Source organism: Astatotilapia calliptera, chromosome 7 (assembly GCF_964374335.1).
Source record: "Astatotilapia calliptera chromosome 7, fAstCal68.1, whole genome shotgun sequence".
NCBI classification, from domain to species: Eukaryota; Metazoa; Chordata; class Actinopteri; order Cichliformes; family Cichlidae; genus Astatotilapia; species Astatotilapia calliptera.
Genome location: NC_137428.1, coordinates 10886530 through 10905498, shown reverse-complemented (window position 1 = coordinate 10905498; position 18969 = coordinate 10886530). Strand labels below are relative to the sequence as shown.

The following is an 18969-nucleotide window of genomic DNA, read 5'->3' as shown; positions in this document are numbered from 1 at the left end:
TAACTGATCGATTTATGAGCTGCAATTCAAACAAGTGTAAAAGAGACTTAGCAGTACTAGAATCAAGAACCACCAGCTCAACACATGCAGCGTTTGTGCTGCTGTAACTTTTTAGCTGAGCTAAATAAGTTGCACATGTAAAATGTATTACTTCAGAAAAAATATGTATATGACACCAAATAAAATATGCAGTGAAAACATGGCAGATCGGGCCAATTTTAAACCAAAACTGAACATAACATGCACCGGACCAGGTCACGTGTTAAACACAATCACCGTGGTGATCAAACCTGGTGCAAGAACTACCTTCGTAACACAGGAAATATGGACTTAAGGCTCATACCATTAATCTAAAACAGGCACAAATATTTCTCTTACTATTATATATGTAAATTAAGCTTTTTACAATGCATAAAAAAGTCCCTCAAATGTGTATGGAATAAACATTAACAGCTAGCATACAGAAAACATCATGCAGTTTAATCGTCTTTTGAGCTGCTTGAGTTATCTCACCATCTACTGATAATTATGCCTTTTGAATAACTGCTCTTTTCTCCTTTGTGGATTAGCAGGGAAATTACCCTTAATACCTGGGGTGATTTGATGTGAGGTCAGAAGTGATTTCATTTTATAAATCAATACTAATTACTTTGTGATCAGCTCATTCACAGAAACTTGGCAGTCTCTTAAGACGGGCAGCAGTGACTGTTTCCATTAACTGACAATCGTAGTGATGAAGTCTACATGTGACAAGTGAATGAAAATATCACGTCTGCATGAATTACCAATCTATTGCTTGTCCCTAAGGGAGAAAGACTGGGAGGATGAGTCACACACACACACACACACACACACACACACACACACACACACACACACACACACACACACACACACACACACACAAACACACACAAACATGGGGTATCAGTTTATCCAGCTGTCATTTGCAGCTGACGATACCAAACTTTTTCTCAGGGGACACATATTCAGGTGATTTATATCTTTGCATAAAGAATATGGCCTATAAAATTATACAGATAATACACTGGGCACTGTAACGTGATTTAGCCTCCACTCTAATATTACTTATCTTATGCTCCATTGCAAAGACTTGAGAAGGCTTTTACACCACAGCAGAGCCAATACTGCCGGAGTATAAATTTCAGCTGAATAATCAGCTGAGATCCATTTTATTCTTACTGCGAACCGCCTTCAGGTGCCAAACAAGTGCTTTAAAGTACAGTGCAGTGGGTAAGTACAAAGCCTACCTCCGCACTATTTTTTTCTCTGTGTCCATATTCATTGAGGTAGATTGAGAGCTAATCAATTCTCAGTGGGCTCTAAAAGGCCAAGACTCAGGCTACAGCCCTCTGCTCAAAGTAATATCACGCTCTGTCTTCTAGCCCTGCCCACTCCACCTCCTCACATCCGCATAGTCTTACTCCAGGTTTCATGTGGCTGTTGGCTTTTTTTTATCTAAAATGAAATTAAAAATAAAACAGTCTGCTGGGTGTTTGAATTACACTACAAGTGCAGGAGGAAATGAAGAAATCAACATCACTGGAGCTCTTTTTACAAGCTTCAGCTGAAAAACGCTGTATACAGTATGCTGCTATCACTACCACACTTACAGGCTCTTATCCCTACTTGTGGGCTAGCACTCAGACAGTGCACTCAGACATTTACTGAGGACCTGATAAACTGCTGCTGAAACCAGAACTGACTTGGTATGAAGCATTTAAAGTGTTGCTCAAATGATGTGAAGTGAGATCAGACTCGTGCAGGAGTTGGATAAAATTACATTTGACCTTTTTTTGAATGTTTGAGAATGCCAAACACAAAACCAGTTCAAGGGTTTCCCTGTAAAGTTGCTGAAAGACAATCTTTTACAACTCTGGGTGTTAAAGAGTTTTCACATATATTTTCAACCCTGTCTCACAAATATTGCATAAAAAATGAATGCCAAATTAGATTGCACAGTGCTAAAGCCTCGTACGTTGTAAGATGTTGTAAAAGATGTTGGACACTTTGAATTTTATGCCATATGAGGCTCAGAAAGTATTTTTCTCATGATAATGTCTGTAGATTCACAACTTCTAGCAGTTATTGAATGTAATTTAAAGGATTGTTGACACAAAAAATGAATGACAAATCTATGAGAATTTATCCAATTTCATTTGAGCAAATGAAAAAAAGGGTACTCTGTTTAACAATAGCTACAATTCCTCACCTGTGAGTGCACTACTGTTGCTAAACCCTCAAATTAAAATTGACAGTCTGCACCTTAAGACAGTGTTCATAATATACCTTATCCTGAAATATTATGACAAAAAAAGCTAAAAGAAAGAACAATGTCCAAAAAGATGCAAATCTAATTCTACTGCACGTCCCACATGTCTGGTTCTAGAAAAATCCTTCTGGTTGGCTTGTTTGTTTCACACTGTAACAAAAATTATTAACACAACCTCACATTAGTTTGACAAAAAAAGAGCTGATTTTGAGAAAAACAAAGAGTGAACTGAGAGGCAGAGAAAACAGAGGGGGCTGCAACAAAAAATATATAAATAAATGAACGTCTGAGTGACAGCTGCAGCCTCCACATTGCTTTTAAACAACAAAACATTGGCCTCCAATTTCCATTTCTCTCTCTGCAGCAAAGCATGTGGTAGCTTTGCCATTAAAAAGACATGCACACACACACACACACACACTCAGCATGTCCATCAATTTTTAAGTTGTCAGCAGTGTCTGAGCTTCAGTTTGGCCACTCAACTCCTTGAGCTAGTCAACTCCCTACACAGCACTGTTGGAGCTTTACTACCCGCTAAAGGCAATCTAATGATATCAGAGAGAGAATAGACTGAAAGTGTATACATGTATGTGTCTGCATGCAGTACAGTGGAGAGGAGAGTTGACTTGAGGTTGAGAAGAAGAGCGAACACAAGCGATACAGCAATAAAACATGAGACAGACTCCACTGATTGATTAAACAATGGCTGCACATTAGAGAGAAACTAGCCTGTGGGAAGAAGGGAAACGTGTGTGTGTGTGTGTGTATGTGTGTGTGTGTGTGTTCGGGGTTGCTGAATGGCCCGCAGCTGAAAGAAAGATAAAGACTGCTGGTGGATAGAGATATAAACTCTCTCACACACACATGCTAATGCATGCACACACACACACACGAGCAGAACCCACGGACATGGATGAGACTGGAGCTTTGGAGCAGCTGCTATATATAGTGCATGGGTGAATCTGGGATAATGCATTACTGTTCTCTAGCTGCCATGCAGACACATACACTCAAAGATGCACACAATCTAAACCGGTTGACTGCGAAACCAGTGGCTCTGTACGGGAAGAACTTGACATACCATTATTTTGACACACTTCACAACACACACATACACACACAGAGAATAAGGCATACAGAACACTTTAAACAAACAAATACACACACATCGACACTCAATCAATAAATACTCAATATGCACTGCCTTACTTTTAAATGGTCATGTGAAAACACACAGCTTCCACCCTTGGAAAAAGCGCACTTATTAGTGTAGACAGCTTTTCAGGCACAGAAGAGTTGTGTGTTCATCTTCTGACATCTGTCAGCCATTGTCTGCTACAACACAACCCAAGGAACCTCCAGCTGCTGCACTCAGGTTTCAAATTCTATAATTGCAAGAACACACTGCTTGGCAATACTGTAAGATGAGGCCGGGTTGTAAGCCTGCACTTAACACATTTAATGACCCATGTGATTGTTGTTTGCATGAGTCATATCAACTTTGTACTCGTCACCCCTACTCGAGAGATTTTGGGAAACAAATTTATTTTAATCCAGACTTGATCTGTTCCAGAGGTAAGTAAAACTCATTTAAAAATCTTATATTAACTTATAATTTAACTATAATAATAATTAAGCAGTGGAGCCTTTTTCACAGTTACACAGCATTTTTCTTTTATTTGTTCGCATAGGATTAATAGTTGTCACTTATTTATCAATTTTACACTGTTTTTTTAATTTACCTTCCCACAAGGCTAAAGCCTTTCATGGGCTTCATGTCACAGAAAAAAAACTAACACTGTGGTTTTGTACTCTTGTTGTGATTTAGTGACATCGAATAAACATTTGAACATTCATTCAAAAAGTTCTTTCAGATCAACTTGCATGTTGTCACTGCAATATTGTTACTACCCACCATCCAGCTCTCTTTTTGACACTGACACACACACACACACACACACACACACACACACACACACACACACACACACACACACACACACACACACACACACACACACACACACACACCTCTTACCCGTTTGGTGAAGTCCATGGCTTTGAGGATGGAAAGGTTGAGCGTTTCCAGAGAAGCCAGAACTCCCTCATAATCTCCCATGTGCTTAGCAAAGTAGTCTGTTTTACACAGAGTCATAAAATAATTTGCAATGGTTAGCCCAAAGTAGCTGATTTAATATCCTATATTTAAAAAAATATTTTGCATTTCAACAGGCAAGTATTTTTAATAATGGATAAGAGAGGGAATGAGGGCAGTGGCAGGGAAGTAAGTGCGTGCTTGTGTGTGTGAGTGTGTGTCAGCAGTCTACTTACCGCAGAGTTCCTTAGTGTCAACATTACTATCACAGCATAGCAAAGGAGCAGAAGAAGGAAAGAAAGGAAAGGGAGATAGGAAGAAAGGAAAAGAATGGAGAAGAGCAGGGTCAGAAACAGAGGAAAGTTGTTTTGCATGCAGTCACACATACAAAAAGAGCTTGGCAAGCAGAGAGGGATCTAACAAGACTGTGGCAGGAGTCTGAATCAATCCACCGCCATCATTCACGCTCCGTTCACTGCGTGGGGACTCATTTGGCAATGAATTCTTCACTGCTTCAAAGAAGACTTTCGCTGTTGACTGACCAGGAGAGAAGTGGGGTGGGACAGAAAAAGGATGGAAGAAAGGTGGAAATGAAGGAAGAAGGACGATCCATCCAAAAGATGGATGAGATGCAAGTGATGACGGATGAACTGTGGCTTAGTGGAGGAGATAGGCAGAAACACTCCATCTGTCCACCTCTTCATTGTGATAATAAATCACTGCTCAGCAAGTCCACAAACATAATGAGAAACGAAGTGTTAAAAACAGTCAAAAAAATGTAATTTGAATATTTCAAACAGCATACGTTCTGTTGAGCCTTGTTCAGCAGCCTCATTTAATAGGCTCTGCTTTATTTTATTAAGTATTTGCACACAGTGTTTCTGCCAGGATGAATCCTGATCCTTCGTTGTGACAGATGGGCTTTAGTAATGGCAACCAAAAATCTGGTTTTAACCAACAATAAATGCATTTTCATGTTTGCGCACAGCATATGCAGCTTAAACAGAATTTAGGGATGTCTGTGTACTGAGTGTTATAAAGTTGTTCCAACATTTTTGCTGGTTAAAACGAAACGAAAGATTGTTTACTATCCAAATGCTAGTTCCAGATGCAGGGTGTGTTTTCAAAGAGAGAGTAAACCAGTAATTATGTTGTTCTCCGCAAGTGATGCAGCCGCCTATTGAGTTAGTAATGAATTTCACTGTACTTGAGATTCCACCTTATTAAGTGCCAGTTTGTTTTTAGATTTCACAACATCCACTGAAGACGTGAAGACAATGAAACACGCTGATATGAGGCTGTGCATATTAAAGCTTAACTCCATCAGCTGTACAAGTTCAGTTTTTATTAAGAGGTGTTCTGGTCTAATAGTTTAAAACCTGTATCAAAAGGTTTTTAGGACATCTGCACCAACTTTGGCTATTCCCTTTTAGGGATGTTTAGGGGATATTTGCCTATAAAAGACTTGTTAGTACTTATTTTAACTGAACATTAACATGCAGAAAATTATGCTTTTGGTCATTTGGATTTGTCATGACACTGTTTGTCAAGCAGAGCTTCTTCCAGTTTCCAATACGTGACTAAGTAACTTCCTAGTTTGTGAAATAAATTGCTGAAAATAGAATGAAAACAAAGAAAAATACTAAATTTAATACAGCATGCTTTGTGTTTGAGACCATCCAAGATTTTTGTAAAACGCACTATAATTCTGTTACTTAGCGCTAATTAAAAGTAGTCATCCAATCTTAGCTGATAAATTAAGACTCCACTTACTCTTTTCCAAATTTGGTAACATCTAACACCAAATAAACAGCATGGTGGTGGCTGAAACAGTAAAGCTTTGATTATACTCTGCTGTGGACCCGGACCATAATAGTCGAGTAGTTATTACTGTTATACTTGTTTGAAGGGTGATTGAAGTCCCCGGCTTGGGGCACATGTGCAGTTGGTGCACCAAAAATTGGCAGGATGTCCACCCTCGCACTCACCATCTGATGATGAAACTGTACTGCATGTGGGTAAAGGCAGATAAATAGAAATATATGTTTTTGTTATAATGACCAGAGTAACTCCAGATTTCTTCAAGTGCTTTTGAACAAACTGAATAACTCAATTACTCTGATGTGCAGGTGAGTGTCTTCCTGCATTTTGTGCAATTATGTTCTAAAAAAAGACCGCAGGAGTTTTCGTTCTGCCTCGTCGGTTCACGGGGAAAAAGCATGTGAAACTGACTGAGACTTGTGCAGGGAAGATTTGAAGCCTGAAAGGGCAGGAGAAGGGGAATGAGTGACAGATGGAGAGGATGAGGAGAGAGAGCGTTGATGAGTTGAGTGATAGAAGGATGAAAGCTTGAAGAGCATGACAGAAAGCTCAGAAAACAGCCTGATAGTGAAGAAGGATAAAGAGAAATGGGAAGAGACCAAAAGAGTGACAGAGGAAGACGAACAGCTGGAGGCAGAACAACGCTCAGTCTCTCATTTGCATCCATCAACATCTTGCTTCACACAGGAAATGCTTATAGAGTTTCTCCTTTTATTCGGACCAATCAATAACCCTATCTGCTGTCACATGATGATGCTAAGGCCTGGCATGCAACCACCAAATCTACTTAACCCTAATGAGTAGAGCATTTTCTGAGTGCATTCTCTGCAGCAAGTAAGATTGATAAAGTGAGCCCATATCCAAGTGGCAATGTCACTGACGTCAAAGAGACGGTGGGCTGTTGCTTGGACCACTTATTGCGCTGATGTAAAAAACCTGAGCCAGGGTGGAGGATTTGTATATTAAACCTAATTCAATTCTACAAAAATGATAAAGGTCAGCTTTTGTTCTGCCTGGTTTCATTTTATTTGAGGGCCTGCAGGACTGGGAGGTTGTGTAAATTAACAGAGCTAGACTTCTGATTACTCAGATCCCACTGTGTCAGCATGCTTCTTCTGAGCTGACTGGCTGATTATGAAGGGTCATAAATTGATTCAATGAGAATCAAAATAAAACATCTTGGGAGTAGCTGTAAAGAGGTTAATGTCTTGAGGAGAGAGATGAATAGAAAGGCAAAGATGTAAAAACAGGTAACAATGACTTTCCTCTGTTTTTATGCTGCTTCCCCTTCATGTCTGCTCCTGTTTCTCTTTCCCTTTTATTATTTTGGCATTTTTATATTTAAAAGTGTCATTTAATGCAAAGGGCTCTGGTCCAAAAGGGCCTGCATAAAAGGAGCTTTCAGAGGTGGATGTGACATTTCCTCACTGCAGGGTAAATTATATACATCTTACCTAAGCATGCACACATAAGAAAAAGCAGAACTGATGTGGTGCAGCAGGAAAGCACTCGCGTGCATCTTATGGACTTTCATAATTGATGGAAGTTAAACAAAAAACATGGCCAAGCGAGCACGAAAACACGCACACACATGTAAATTTACTGTATTCATTTTTATTTCATGCTGCTATGGATGCACGGTGCATGCTGCAGGCAAACACGCACACGAACAGGCGTGCAGTAATGGTGCTGACCTGGTGTTATCAGAGTCAATGGTGTGAAATAGCTTCTCCAGCTCCTCTTCATTCAGTGTGCCATCTGAGAAGAATGCTTGGAACTCATCCAGAGACAGCTTCCCGTCATCTGCAGGAAGTACGGCACCATCAAAGCTATGAGGACATTTATTTGTAATTGCAAAAACAGTGTTAAATAATATTAAGAGGACGTGTCTGATTAAAGAAGCATATAAACTGCAGCCTGTCTGCTGCTTCTAAAGAGGATGGAAGGAGATAAAGTGAAATTACAGGTCATTACTGCAACCTGCTACAGCTCTAAACTACAATACTGCATAATAATACCTTCATCCCACCGGATCTCTTTTATAACCAACATTTGTTCCCAATGGCATCTGGAGAGTTTAAATAGTTCCAAGTTATACGGATTAAATTTTAGTGACATTGTTTTTTTTGTCCTGGGTTTGACATGTTGCAGCACTGCGGATGACGGGGGTTAGCCAGTCGCTTGACCGAGAGGATGCTTTGGTCCAGAGTGAAAAATCCCAGCTTATTACCCTGAGGTTAATTTGTCCTGATTAAGTGGATCCTGGGGCATTTTTCTTTAGTGCATTGAAGTGAATAGGGTTTTCCTTTTTATATAAATCTGCACCACCGTGAAATATAAATATCATCCCCCAGTGTCTTAGCATGACATTTAACTTTTGATTGTTTTCAGTCTTGCCGTTACTCTTATTCATAAAGCAGAGCCCAAAAACCACCATCTGTAAATTCTGACTCCGCGCTTATCTCTGTGACAATAAGCTGAAGCTGGTAGAGATGGTTTTTGTTCAGCTGATAACCATCTCCAAAATCAAACCACTGTTCTCCTCTGCTGACCTGGAGATAGTCATTCAGTCGTTTTTTTCAGTACTTCAGCCCCAGTCAAACTCTTCATCAGAACTTTAACTTGTACTCAAAACAGTCAAAAACAGTCCTGTGTCTGCCATTTGAAAAATGAAATCACTGCTTGATAATTACTCTGATACTGTTAACCCAACAGTATCAGCTACCTGTGAATCAGCAGCAGTTTAATACCAGTTTGCTTTGCCGCACTGACGTCCACGTTCATACATCCTTGGCATGATGACTGCCTTCAGTCCTTTCCCGAGCTGCTGTAAAATCAATCCAGCATGCACTCCAGTCTGCTAAAAACCTTCAGATGAATCCTTGCTGTCTGTCTGTGTTGCACTTTAGTAAGCACACAATGGCGATTATGTTTCAAAACCCCAAGGCCTTTTGGGGCTGCACTGATAACCAAAGCACTCAACAGTACTGGATTTCTAGCCTTCTTATATAACATCCAATAAAACAAAGTCTAGAAGAAAAAATATGGATAACTCCTGGTCTTTGTAATATTCTGACTAGATATAATATTGAAGGATTTAATTTTCTATCCACAAAAAGTGGCACAGTTTTGTAACCATTTATCCCCAGGTAAGCCTATAGCATCGATTGTTAGCAAAAGAAATAGCTTCATATTCAGTTTTGCAAAGATTTGTTAAAAAAATTGCTAAGGATGCTCAAGATTTCTGAATTTTCAATGAATCCATCCATTTATCCATCCATCCTCTGTCCCAAGGCATCCTCCTGGTTGCACAATTACTTATGAGGCATCCATTTCTGCCACTTTTATCCCCACCATTTGGTATTATTAGCATGTAATCTACTGTTTGTACAGTAGATTAGATGCTACTGTACAAACAAGAATAGCATAAAAAGCAACGGACAGCTACAGTCATCAAAAAGTTCTGTGGGAACGTTTCAAAAATGAAATAAAACTTTGATCCAGCGCAACTTAGTAAAATTAGCTGTAAGCATTGTTTCAACCAGCAGTTTAAATTTGTTTTAGTTAGTAGGGAGTGGTTATTCATGGCATTGGCTCTATCCTGTCTTTGCTTGCTAGTCCTGTATTCCTGACTGTCTCACCACATGATGCATAGCTATATCAAATATTAATTCCCTTGCCCTCTAAGTGTGTTTGTCCTTGAGTGTGGCTGACTGGATACAGCAGGTTGAGCCATGGGGACCACTGCGGAGTACTGAGAAAGCTCAGGGACAAGAGGACTGCAGCCTTATAAAGGCTTGAATTCAAATGTGCTGCTCTTGGCTCTTAAGTCTGCCTCACAATTCCCCTTTGCTATTTCTCAGTTTCATGATTAGGGAAGTATGTGTTTATGAATTTCTTATTTTAAATCAAGATGCATCTATTTTTTATTCCCTACTTCATTCTTCTGCCGCTAGTTTTTCTTTGGTTTCTTTTTTGGCTCTCTTCCACTCTGGCACAGTCAGTTGCACTCTCTGTTAGTTTGTTTTGAGAACCATATGCAGTCTTTTTTTCTGAGTGGTGGTCAAAACTCGAGCCTGTTTCAAACTGTCAAAAAACTTGCAGGAACTCTGCAGCCACTTACACTCTTTCTGGCCCATCTCATGCCTTCTTATGCTTTTCTCCCCATTAAGTGTCTCCATATCTTTCAGCCTTCCTTTTTTCCAGATCCTTGTTAGAGCAACAAAGTAGCCGTTGCCTCTCAGATGTTCTTCCATGTCGATTTCTGCTGCACAAAATGATTGTGACTCAGAAACGCCTTCACAAATAGCCTTCTTTTGGTGACGCTTGGCATAACCTTTCCATGACAGAAGGCGTGTTTGTTTGAGGCGAACTTCTAAAATGCCACTTCTTGTGTTCATAGTCCCACTCTCCCTGTCCACCAGGGCTCAACTGTGAATTTAGACTCTGTGGTCATGACTATTTCTAACCTGGCCTTCTCTGGTGCAGCAGTGAAGAAGCACAGAAAGCACTGGTGTTTAATTCAGCAGTGACCCAATTTACAGCCAGCTAGCCCACTTAGGAATTCTCCAGTAACACACCGCTCAAGCAAAGCAGATAGTGTGCTAACCCTATTTTCAAAAGCATGAAATACTCCCAAATTACACAGCTAACAAAAAAGCCTACAGCTTCTCTGATTCCTGGCTTATACTGTACCACTGTCAAAGACTCAGATGTGCCTTTTTTGTGTGTTTCACAATAATCTCTCACACATGTAACCACTTCCTTGGTATCCGTTGAGAGTTTAATTTTTTGTATTCCACTAACAGGAAAGTCAAGCACCACAATCAGCTGCTAAACAGCATCCATGGATCATTTTAGCTGACTCTTGATGCTGCAGTTCACCCAGCAAACCCCACTATAAATAATGTACAACAACCCTCACATCCACTCGCCTCCAAACCAAGGCAGTCAGCAGCAGACGGATTGATGCAACAGCCAACAGCATTCTGTCTCAACTGCAGATTGGCACAATTTGATGAAATTGCCCATATTTTACGTCCCTAAAATCAACAGAGAGAAATTATCCTGATGCAAAGGAAATTACCCAGACTCAGAAAAGTATTCTAAAACAGCAGGGAGGAGATAAGGTAAAGGCTAGACATCACTGCGAAACCTTGAGTAATTCTTGGACACACACACACACACACAAACAAACACACAGTGTGAATGTGCTCTTAAAACTCCCTCAAGACATTTACTTTTATTACAGGGAGAGAAAGGCCAGAAAAATAAATGTCTGTCATCTTTATAGAGTTCTTAAAGTGCATGAGCTGCAAAATACAGTTCGTTAGTTTTCTGTATAGCTTGAAGTTTTCCTTTTTTCTTTAGCTTTTATTAGGTCAGTTACATCACTCATTTACATTTTGCTGGAAAATGAGAAATGGATCCTGTGATTCACTGAAGCATGTGCAAGCACACATGGAAATACAGTATGTAGTATAATTTGAAAGTTGATATTTTTGAATGACCACCTTAATTCTTAAACATCTTTAATTTACTTTGTTCTCCAGTACTGCTTCAATAATTTGCAAACTGGTCTCTGGAATGGCCAATCCATGACTGATGGTGTTCTACTGTTTGTTTCTTTATATCCAGGTATTCCTTTTCTGCATTGCTGTGTTTGAGATCATTGACACACTGAAAAATTAAGCATCAGATCCTTTCCAGATGGCACTGTATGGTGGATTAAAGTCAGACAATATTGCCTTCATAATAATGAAATCCATCTGTTTTCGGATAATAGTAACAAAGATTTTTTAAAAAAAAGAAAATTACAGTTTTTCTTCTTCTTAGATGCCTTTTTATGCTTTAGTGGCTAAACAAACAAACAAGGATTGGACTGTAAGTGAGTGAAAAAGCCAACATCCAAAGGAAAAGTTTGAAGTGGCTTCAGAAAGCAAACAGTGGTCTTATTGGATAAGACCACTTTTAAAAGAATACAAGAAATTCTGGCTCCTTGGAAGCAAAATACAAAGAAATGACGGGTAGCTCAAGATCTTTATCCACTTTATGTCCTTTCCTAGCTCGGAATTTCATATTCTCAGAAAGATTTTTCCACTACTGGAACAAACTTACTCAACTATTCCCCGTTGGTCAACATTTGGATAGGGAGGACATAATTTATTGGGACATTCAAGACCATTACTGGAAGATGTTTCTTTCAGGTTCTCATAAATCTATAACATTTGGTGACATCATATTTACTTTTGTAGAACACCCACCAGGATAAACTAGCTTGCCTTTATAGTCCAAGAACGTTCCCGGTCATTGTGGTGTCATCATCTTTCTGGATGTTTCAGCAACAATTTGAAGATAGGTCTTACAAGATATCTTGGCTGAAGACTCAAAAACCTTGCCATATAATAACAATGCAAATTTTAAGAGACTTTAAAGTGAATGTTTCATTTTGGTTGTTTTATGGTCATGTTGCAATCCTGCGTAGATAACTTCCGGGATGGACGGGTCCTAAGATCTCATTATTCATATCAAAATTTTGATATGTTAATTAAGTACCAAGGTCCTGTACATTAGCAATACAGGATGTTGTGTTAGTGCAAAATTAATTTAAAAAGGCTTCAAACTGCATTCAAAAAACACTCAAGGGAATAGGGCAAAAATTGTCTAAGCTGCAGTGGGTGGTTTTGTAGGTGGACCCAACTTTCCCTGGGAAGTGTGTGATAGTATACACAAACAAATGTAAATGAGGAAAACAGTGCCTAGTGTAGAAATACTGCAAGTCCAGCACCAATATAAAATACACATCAACACACAAGTTTCTTGGGGGAAATTAAAGAATGAACGCACTAATTGGCAAAAGGCCTTAAACATAGCTGAAGACTAGCCAGAGCAAACTTAATTCTTGGAGCAAATTCACAGCAATAACACAGCACTTAGAATCATAGCTTTCGAATAAAATCAGATGCTCATCTACAGATTAATAGTTATAAAATATTTTGTCTGAAAATTGTTCAGACACACAGAAACATGATGTTTAAAATCCCAATTATCATATTTTAAATCCAGACAATCATTTTTAGGTGTAGATTTTGAACTGGGCATATTCTCCTCATGGCTCTCACAGTATTTGCTATAAACTGAAGTGATCTTCATAACCATTAACAGTTGTACTAATGGTCATGGCCAAATTAAAGGTAATTTGTACACAACATTAAATACAATCAACAATCAACAGCAAATAATGAAGACATACGAGAGAGTGAGGAGAAACAGAAGTGCAGTTATTGATTGCAATGACCACAAGCAGTGCTCTGATTATTTTTTCCCCTAACCTTCAAATTCACTTTCTCTGTCTCAGAGTAGTATTTCGGCACAGAGTGCATCTTGTACAGGTGGAAGGAACAAACAGGGGAAAAGCTCTGATGAAGTAAAGCAAAGTGAGCTATTTGTAGTTCGATGGAAAATATGTCTTCAGTAGGATTTGTTAGAAACACATCCATTAACACCCAAAACTAAATGCACGACAAATATGGAGAAACGCTGAGTAAATGTTAATCATTTTTAACTAACTTATCGCTCTCCAGTAAATTAACATCAAAAGATGTTCATAACTTTTAAGCATAATCACTGCTTCAGATCACTTTAAATGTTAAATAATAAGTGTGATCTCTGAAAAGAGATGACTCACGTACCTGAATGACTAAAGGCCGACATCAATTACAGTGAAGACATTGTAATAATACACATGCTGCTAAAGCTCCTTTTCCCCACTTGCCTGTACTGATGAAGGATATACAGGCAGATATCTGCATATAAGTCAAACTGTTAAACACCACAGTCTGTGAGGCGACAGAGGTTTGTCTAACCCTCTCTGGTGAGTAATATCAGGTCACCCCAGTGGACTGTGTTATCTCCTTTGCTGTTCACCTTCTACACTTCAGAGTCCAAGTCCAACTCATCCTGTCATCGGCCGACATTCTCAGAGGAGATTGTGAGCTGTGTCGGGAGGGTTGGCTCTTAGAGGACTACTGGTGCCTGCTTCTTTTTGAAGTGGTGTACAAGAAGCTACACCTGAATTTGGCGAAGACAGAGGAGATCAAGGTAGACTTGAGAATCAAGAAGGATGCCTTAGTCAGCAGGTCAGCATCAGTGGGACTGACTTAAAGATTATTAAATCATAAGTATCTGGGGATTGATCTGAAGGCAAAGACTTAATCAACACCAATACAAGGGCCTAAGCCAGAAACATTATAAAACACACACATAAAGTACAAAAAGAATCCTGAATAAAAAACTATCAGAGTAGTTCACAACAGAAAAGATGGTAGCTTCCAGAGATAAGAGGAAATTCACGTTTCTTAATTGATGAATGGCGACAAGATCCAATGCAAGATGAATGAGAATAATTTGGAATTCTGTGTGTAATGAAATCCTAATTTAGCAGATTCCAAGAATGAAAATATGGAATCAGGTCCTTTTAAAGTTTTTATTGTTACTGTTGTTTCACGCAAGAAGGAAAATTAGATACATTTTAAAAATGTTATAGGTTTATTTATTCGAGGTAACATACAACCGAGAATATTTATTAAAAGAGAAGACATGGGGTACTATGACACGAGGAATAAAGCACATGTATTTGTAAGTTTGTCTGTTTCGAGCAGAGTCCAGATACACACCTATCAGCATATTCAACACCACCACTCTGTGCAGGTTGACTGTATTCGTCATGCTTCCTTGGGTAAATTATCCTCCCATTTGCTTTGCTCCATTCTGGTTGTTATTCACACAAACACAACGACCTGTGCTGCTTATATAACACTTAAATTATGGAAATCTCTCTCACACACACTCTCGCACACACCATTGACAGTTTAAGGGTCAAAATCAGAATGAGGACACAAGTAGAGAACTTGCTTGTGTTTTCTCAGTATTTTCTGTTATATTTGTTTGGATGTTTTCAGTGTGACTCAGACCTATGTAAGGAGCTAAATGCAAATTCATCCACTTTTACTGACTATTGTTAAATAATTTGCTAAATAATTTTGAATCTCAAATCTGTTTGTCAGTGGCTATATAATGGGAATACTCAGCACTCCACATTTGTGATGTGACGCAGACTGAATGAAACCTGCGTTCATTTATTATAATGCCGGTGGGGCGTTACTGTGGTCCTGATGAGGGCACATAAACAGGCTGGCATTTAGAAACCACTTCTTTCATCAAACTTCTTCATTTTGAAAATACAACAATGGAAACCATGCAACTAAAGCTCTCTTTGTTCAGCCAAACGTGGAGAAATGCAAATCTACATAACATCCAGAGCCACAAATTATAGGTGGTGAAAATGTCACCTGTGAAAGCTGTCATTTCCAGGCTGTCTCTCAGTAGTGCAATCACTCAAGATTAAATCACAATTTGTTTCACCTTTATAAACAAAGCACTGAACTCTTACTAGAAGAATGATCAATTTGATTTGATCGCAGACCAACCAACAAGAATTAAAAGTCTTGATAAAACTGCAACTGTCATTGCTGATTCTGATCACTTTGTTTACTTTTATATTTTAGAGCCTGGATGAATGTTTATTGATGGGGGGCATGAATTACACGAATCAGTAACTACATAGATAAAGCAAAGAATAACAAAAACAACAAATCTGAACACAGCTTAAATTTCCCAAAAGGTTAATTCCAAGTTACTCTTCAGTCAGTCCCCAGACTGAAGAAGTCACTTGGATGAGTGAGTTAATGTTCCTCCCACTGAAAACGCTACGTCCAGATGAACAGAAACAACTTTTTCCGTACCTGGATGGCGCCTGTGTGGAGTTTTCATGTTCTCCCTACATCTGTGTGGGTTTTCCTATCACAGTCTAAACTTTTGATTCCCGTTCATGTTGCAGATGCAATAAAGTAGTGGGTAATCTAACATAGAGCTTTCAGCTCAGCAGATATGTGCAGTTTCTCACAAAATGTGTCTGCTAGCTAAATAGTATATCTGCTGTATTACCCAGGGAGAGGAAAAACACTTTAATGTATAATACTCTCAGAAATGGAAAAAAATGTAAGATACACAGGACAGGAGTGGGAGATTATAAACATTTTACTGGGTAAGTACTGATCAGCAAGTGAAATTTTACAAATTGGAAATTTAAATCTTACATATCATGTCCTTGTTTATTTGAGTATTTTTTAATGACATATTGGATCTATAAACGATTTCTGAAATTCTGTTTTTGTAAAACAAATTGTTCAAAGGTTGCATGAAAATATTAGCCAGTTTAGTGCAGTTAGTTTAGAACACTGTGGACAGGTTGACAGCATTGCTCTGTGCTGGATGGGTGCAGAGTGTGTGGTGTTCATGGTCAATGTTAGGCTACGTCTAAGGTAGCAGAACAATTTCAATATAACGTGAAGAAGGTGATAAGAGTCACGCACTGAATAATGCTTTTCACACTAACTTTAAGTGCCTAGGGGTTAGAAAGCAGCTGTGATAGCTCGTGTTAGCATCCGCTTATTTAACTCACTGAATTCAGCTCACTACCGACACATATGAGCTGATCGCAGCCTGCACAGCAAAAAAAATTAAATATACTAAGGCTCAAAAAATAAATTATCATGTGCCTTATTTCCAGGTGATTCTTCTGTACCACTACACCTGATCATAGGGTTCCCCAGACTGCCAAATCCCACTTTAATCCCTGGTTAATTGGTGACTATAAATCGGATGTGATAGATAAAGATTTTAGAGTGCTTAGAAACCAGTGGTTGGTAAATGTTTCAAGCGTTTTGAGTGCTGAGTAAAGTAGAAAAGCAAGATACAAATGCCAGTCCATTAATGTGACTTATTATTGAATTACTATGACTATTGTTCAGCTTGCTATAGTTGCCCTGACATATATAATACTTGCTACAGGGGAAATTTTGTCACTTCTAAGCAGCGTTATCGAGAGCTATGTAGTATTCTGTTTGTTAAGCCTTGAAATGTATGAATCTGTTACTCAAAGTGGACATCCCTCAGTCTCATCGTGAGGGCCTGTAACACGTGCTTGTGTTCAGATCTCAGATTCCTTTGTTCAGTCAGAAACGCTTAGAGGGCTGACAGATGTTTTTAAAGGCAGTAAGAAAAAGAAAGTTGTAGACAGAAAAGAGAAGTGATAAGAGGATGACCAATTACATCACAAAGTAGGTGTCAGAAAGGATCAGATGCAGCCACTTCTACAAAAAAAAAGAAATACATGTGTGTGTGTGTTTGTGTGCGTGAGGGGCAACATACACTCCTTCGGAGTGGGGCAGCTTCACTGGTTTGGCTACAGAAACCGAGATCAAGTATGCAACTCAGGTTAAAGTTCATTCTTTAATGAGTGCGTCACAGTAACCAACACAGTAACACTAATACAGACCTGAGCTTTTTTTATGTGCTTTTAATTTAGAGCTATTTTTGCCATCCAGCTACTACGGCAGATCCCTTGGAATCTTGGCTTCAACCCCCCCAAAATACAAAAAAACTTCCCCCTGTCTTCTGCTCTCACTGAGAGAGAGGAACTAATCTTTTATTACTCTGGAGTAATAAAAGCTTTTTTGCATCAGCAAGTGGAGCCTGTGTTTGAATAGCGCCATGGGAGGCCGTGTCTTCTGGACCGCCAGAACAGAACCAGAAAGGGTTGAGGGTGAACATTCTTGGGCAAAGGAGTTGGGATTTAATACACGAGATATTCACTGCCACAGACGTCGAGTGCTTGCTCGTGTTAGAAAGAAAGAGGACGGAATAAAAGGGGAGAGTGAGGGGACGGTCAGAGCGGTGGACCTACTGCGTTAACTGCTCTCTCTTTTCATAGTGTAGAATAAAGAGAAGCAATTAGCACTTCCTTCTTCCTGCTGGGCTCCACATCCTGCACACAGCAGCAACATACTGAGGAGGAAGAGAAAATGAACATGCCTTCACCGCTCTTCCCTTCAGAGACACACACATACATCCACTCTGCTCATCTCTTTCCTTTAATTTAATTGTGTTATTTTACAGAAGACAGTTGGTCTTGCTTTCCTCTCCGCAGTCTCTCTTTCCTCTACTCTTCTTGCTGTTTATCATTATTTTTAGGGAGCTGTATGATGGGTTGTCATAGCAACAAGAAGAGGGGGAATTGACCCTCCTTTCAGGATATCACCATCGCCTTCTCTCCCTGTATGCCATTAACACACACACACACTTCCCCCACCTTCATTTCTTTCTTATCTTCCTCTCCTGCTCTGAACATAGGCTCCTCTTTATTTAACCATTTCTTATCCCCTCTCGCTGTCTTCATCCAGTATCATCTTCTTTGCCAGGGAAAGTTAGATTTCTATGAGCTGGTATTTCCTGCACATTTCCATTACGTAGAGAAAAGTGTGTCTGGGGTGGGAGTGTGTGTGCATGAGTGTTTGTGTGTGTGTGTATGTGTGTGGCTGCCAGTGAGCTGCTTCATCTGATAGATGGGGAACAGGAGTGATTTTCACTGAGCTGTCAGATCTTGTCCTTTCTCCCTATCCATCACTACAGCCCACCTACAACAGACACACACTCTTTCTAATAGTTTGGCAGGACACTTAGCGTTCACTCAAGTTTGTAAAAAAAGTAACAGTGGTGTCTTACTTTCCAATTAGCTTCTCTGCTGAAGTATCCTTTGGCAAAATAACCGGATTAAAGGAGGAAACGCTTATTGACCAGTGTGATTCAGTTGTATCTAATTGGTGGTTGCCATTGAGTGACAGACAACGACTAAATATTT

General features: G+C 39.3%; 1 protein-coding gene across 2 annotated transcripts in view; it reads right to left on the bottom strand.

Moving 5' to 3' along the window:
- Positions 1-18969, bottom strand: part of necab2 (N-terminal EF-hand calcium binding protein 2) — a 149198-nt gene that overhangs the window by 95386 nt on the left and 34843 nt on the right. For both annotated transcript variants that reach the window (XM_026172965.2, XM_080303435.1), the window contains exons 3-5: positions 7904-8012; positions 4625-4650; positions 4332-4429 (exon numbers count right to left, since the gene is read on the bottom strand). In XM_026172965.2, coding sequence (XP_026028750.1) covers positions 4332-4429; positions 4625-4650; positions 7904-8012 — 233 coding nt within the window. The remainder of the gene's footprint in view (positions 1-4331; positions 4430-4624; positions 4651-7903; positions 8013-18969) is intronic.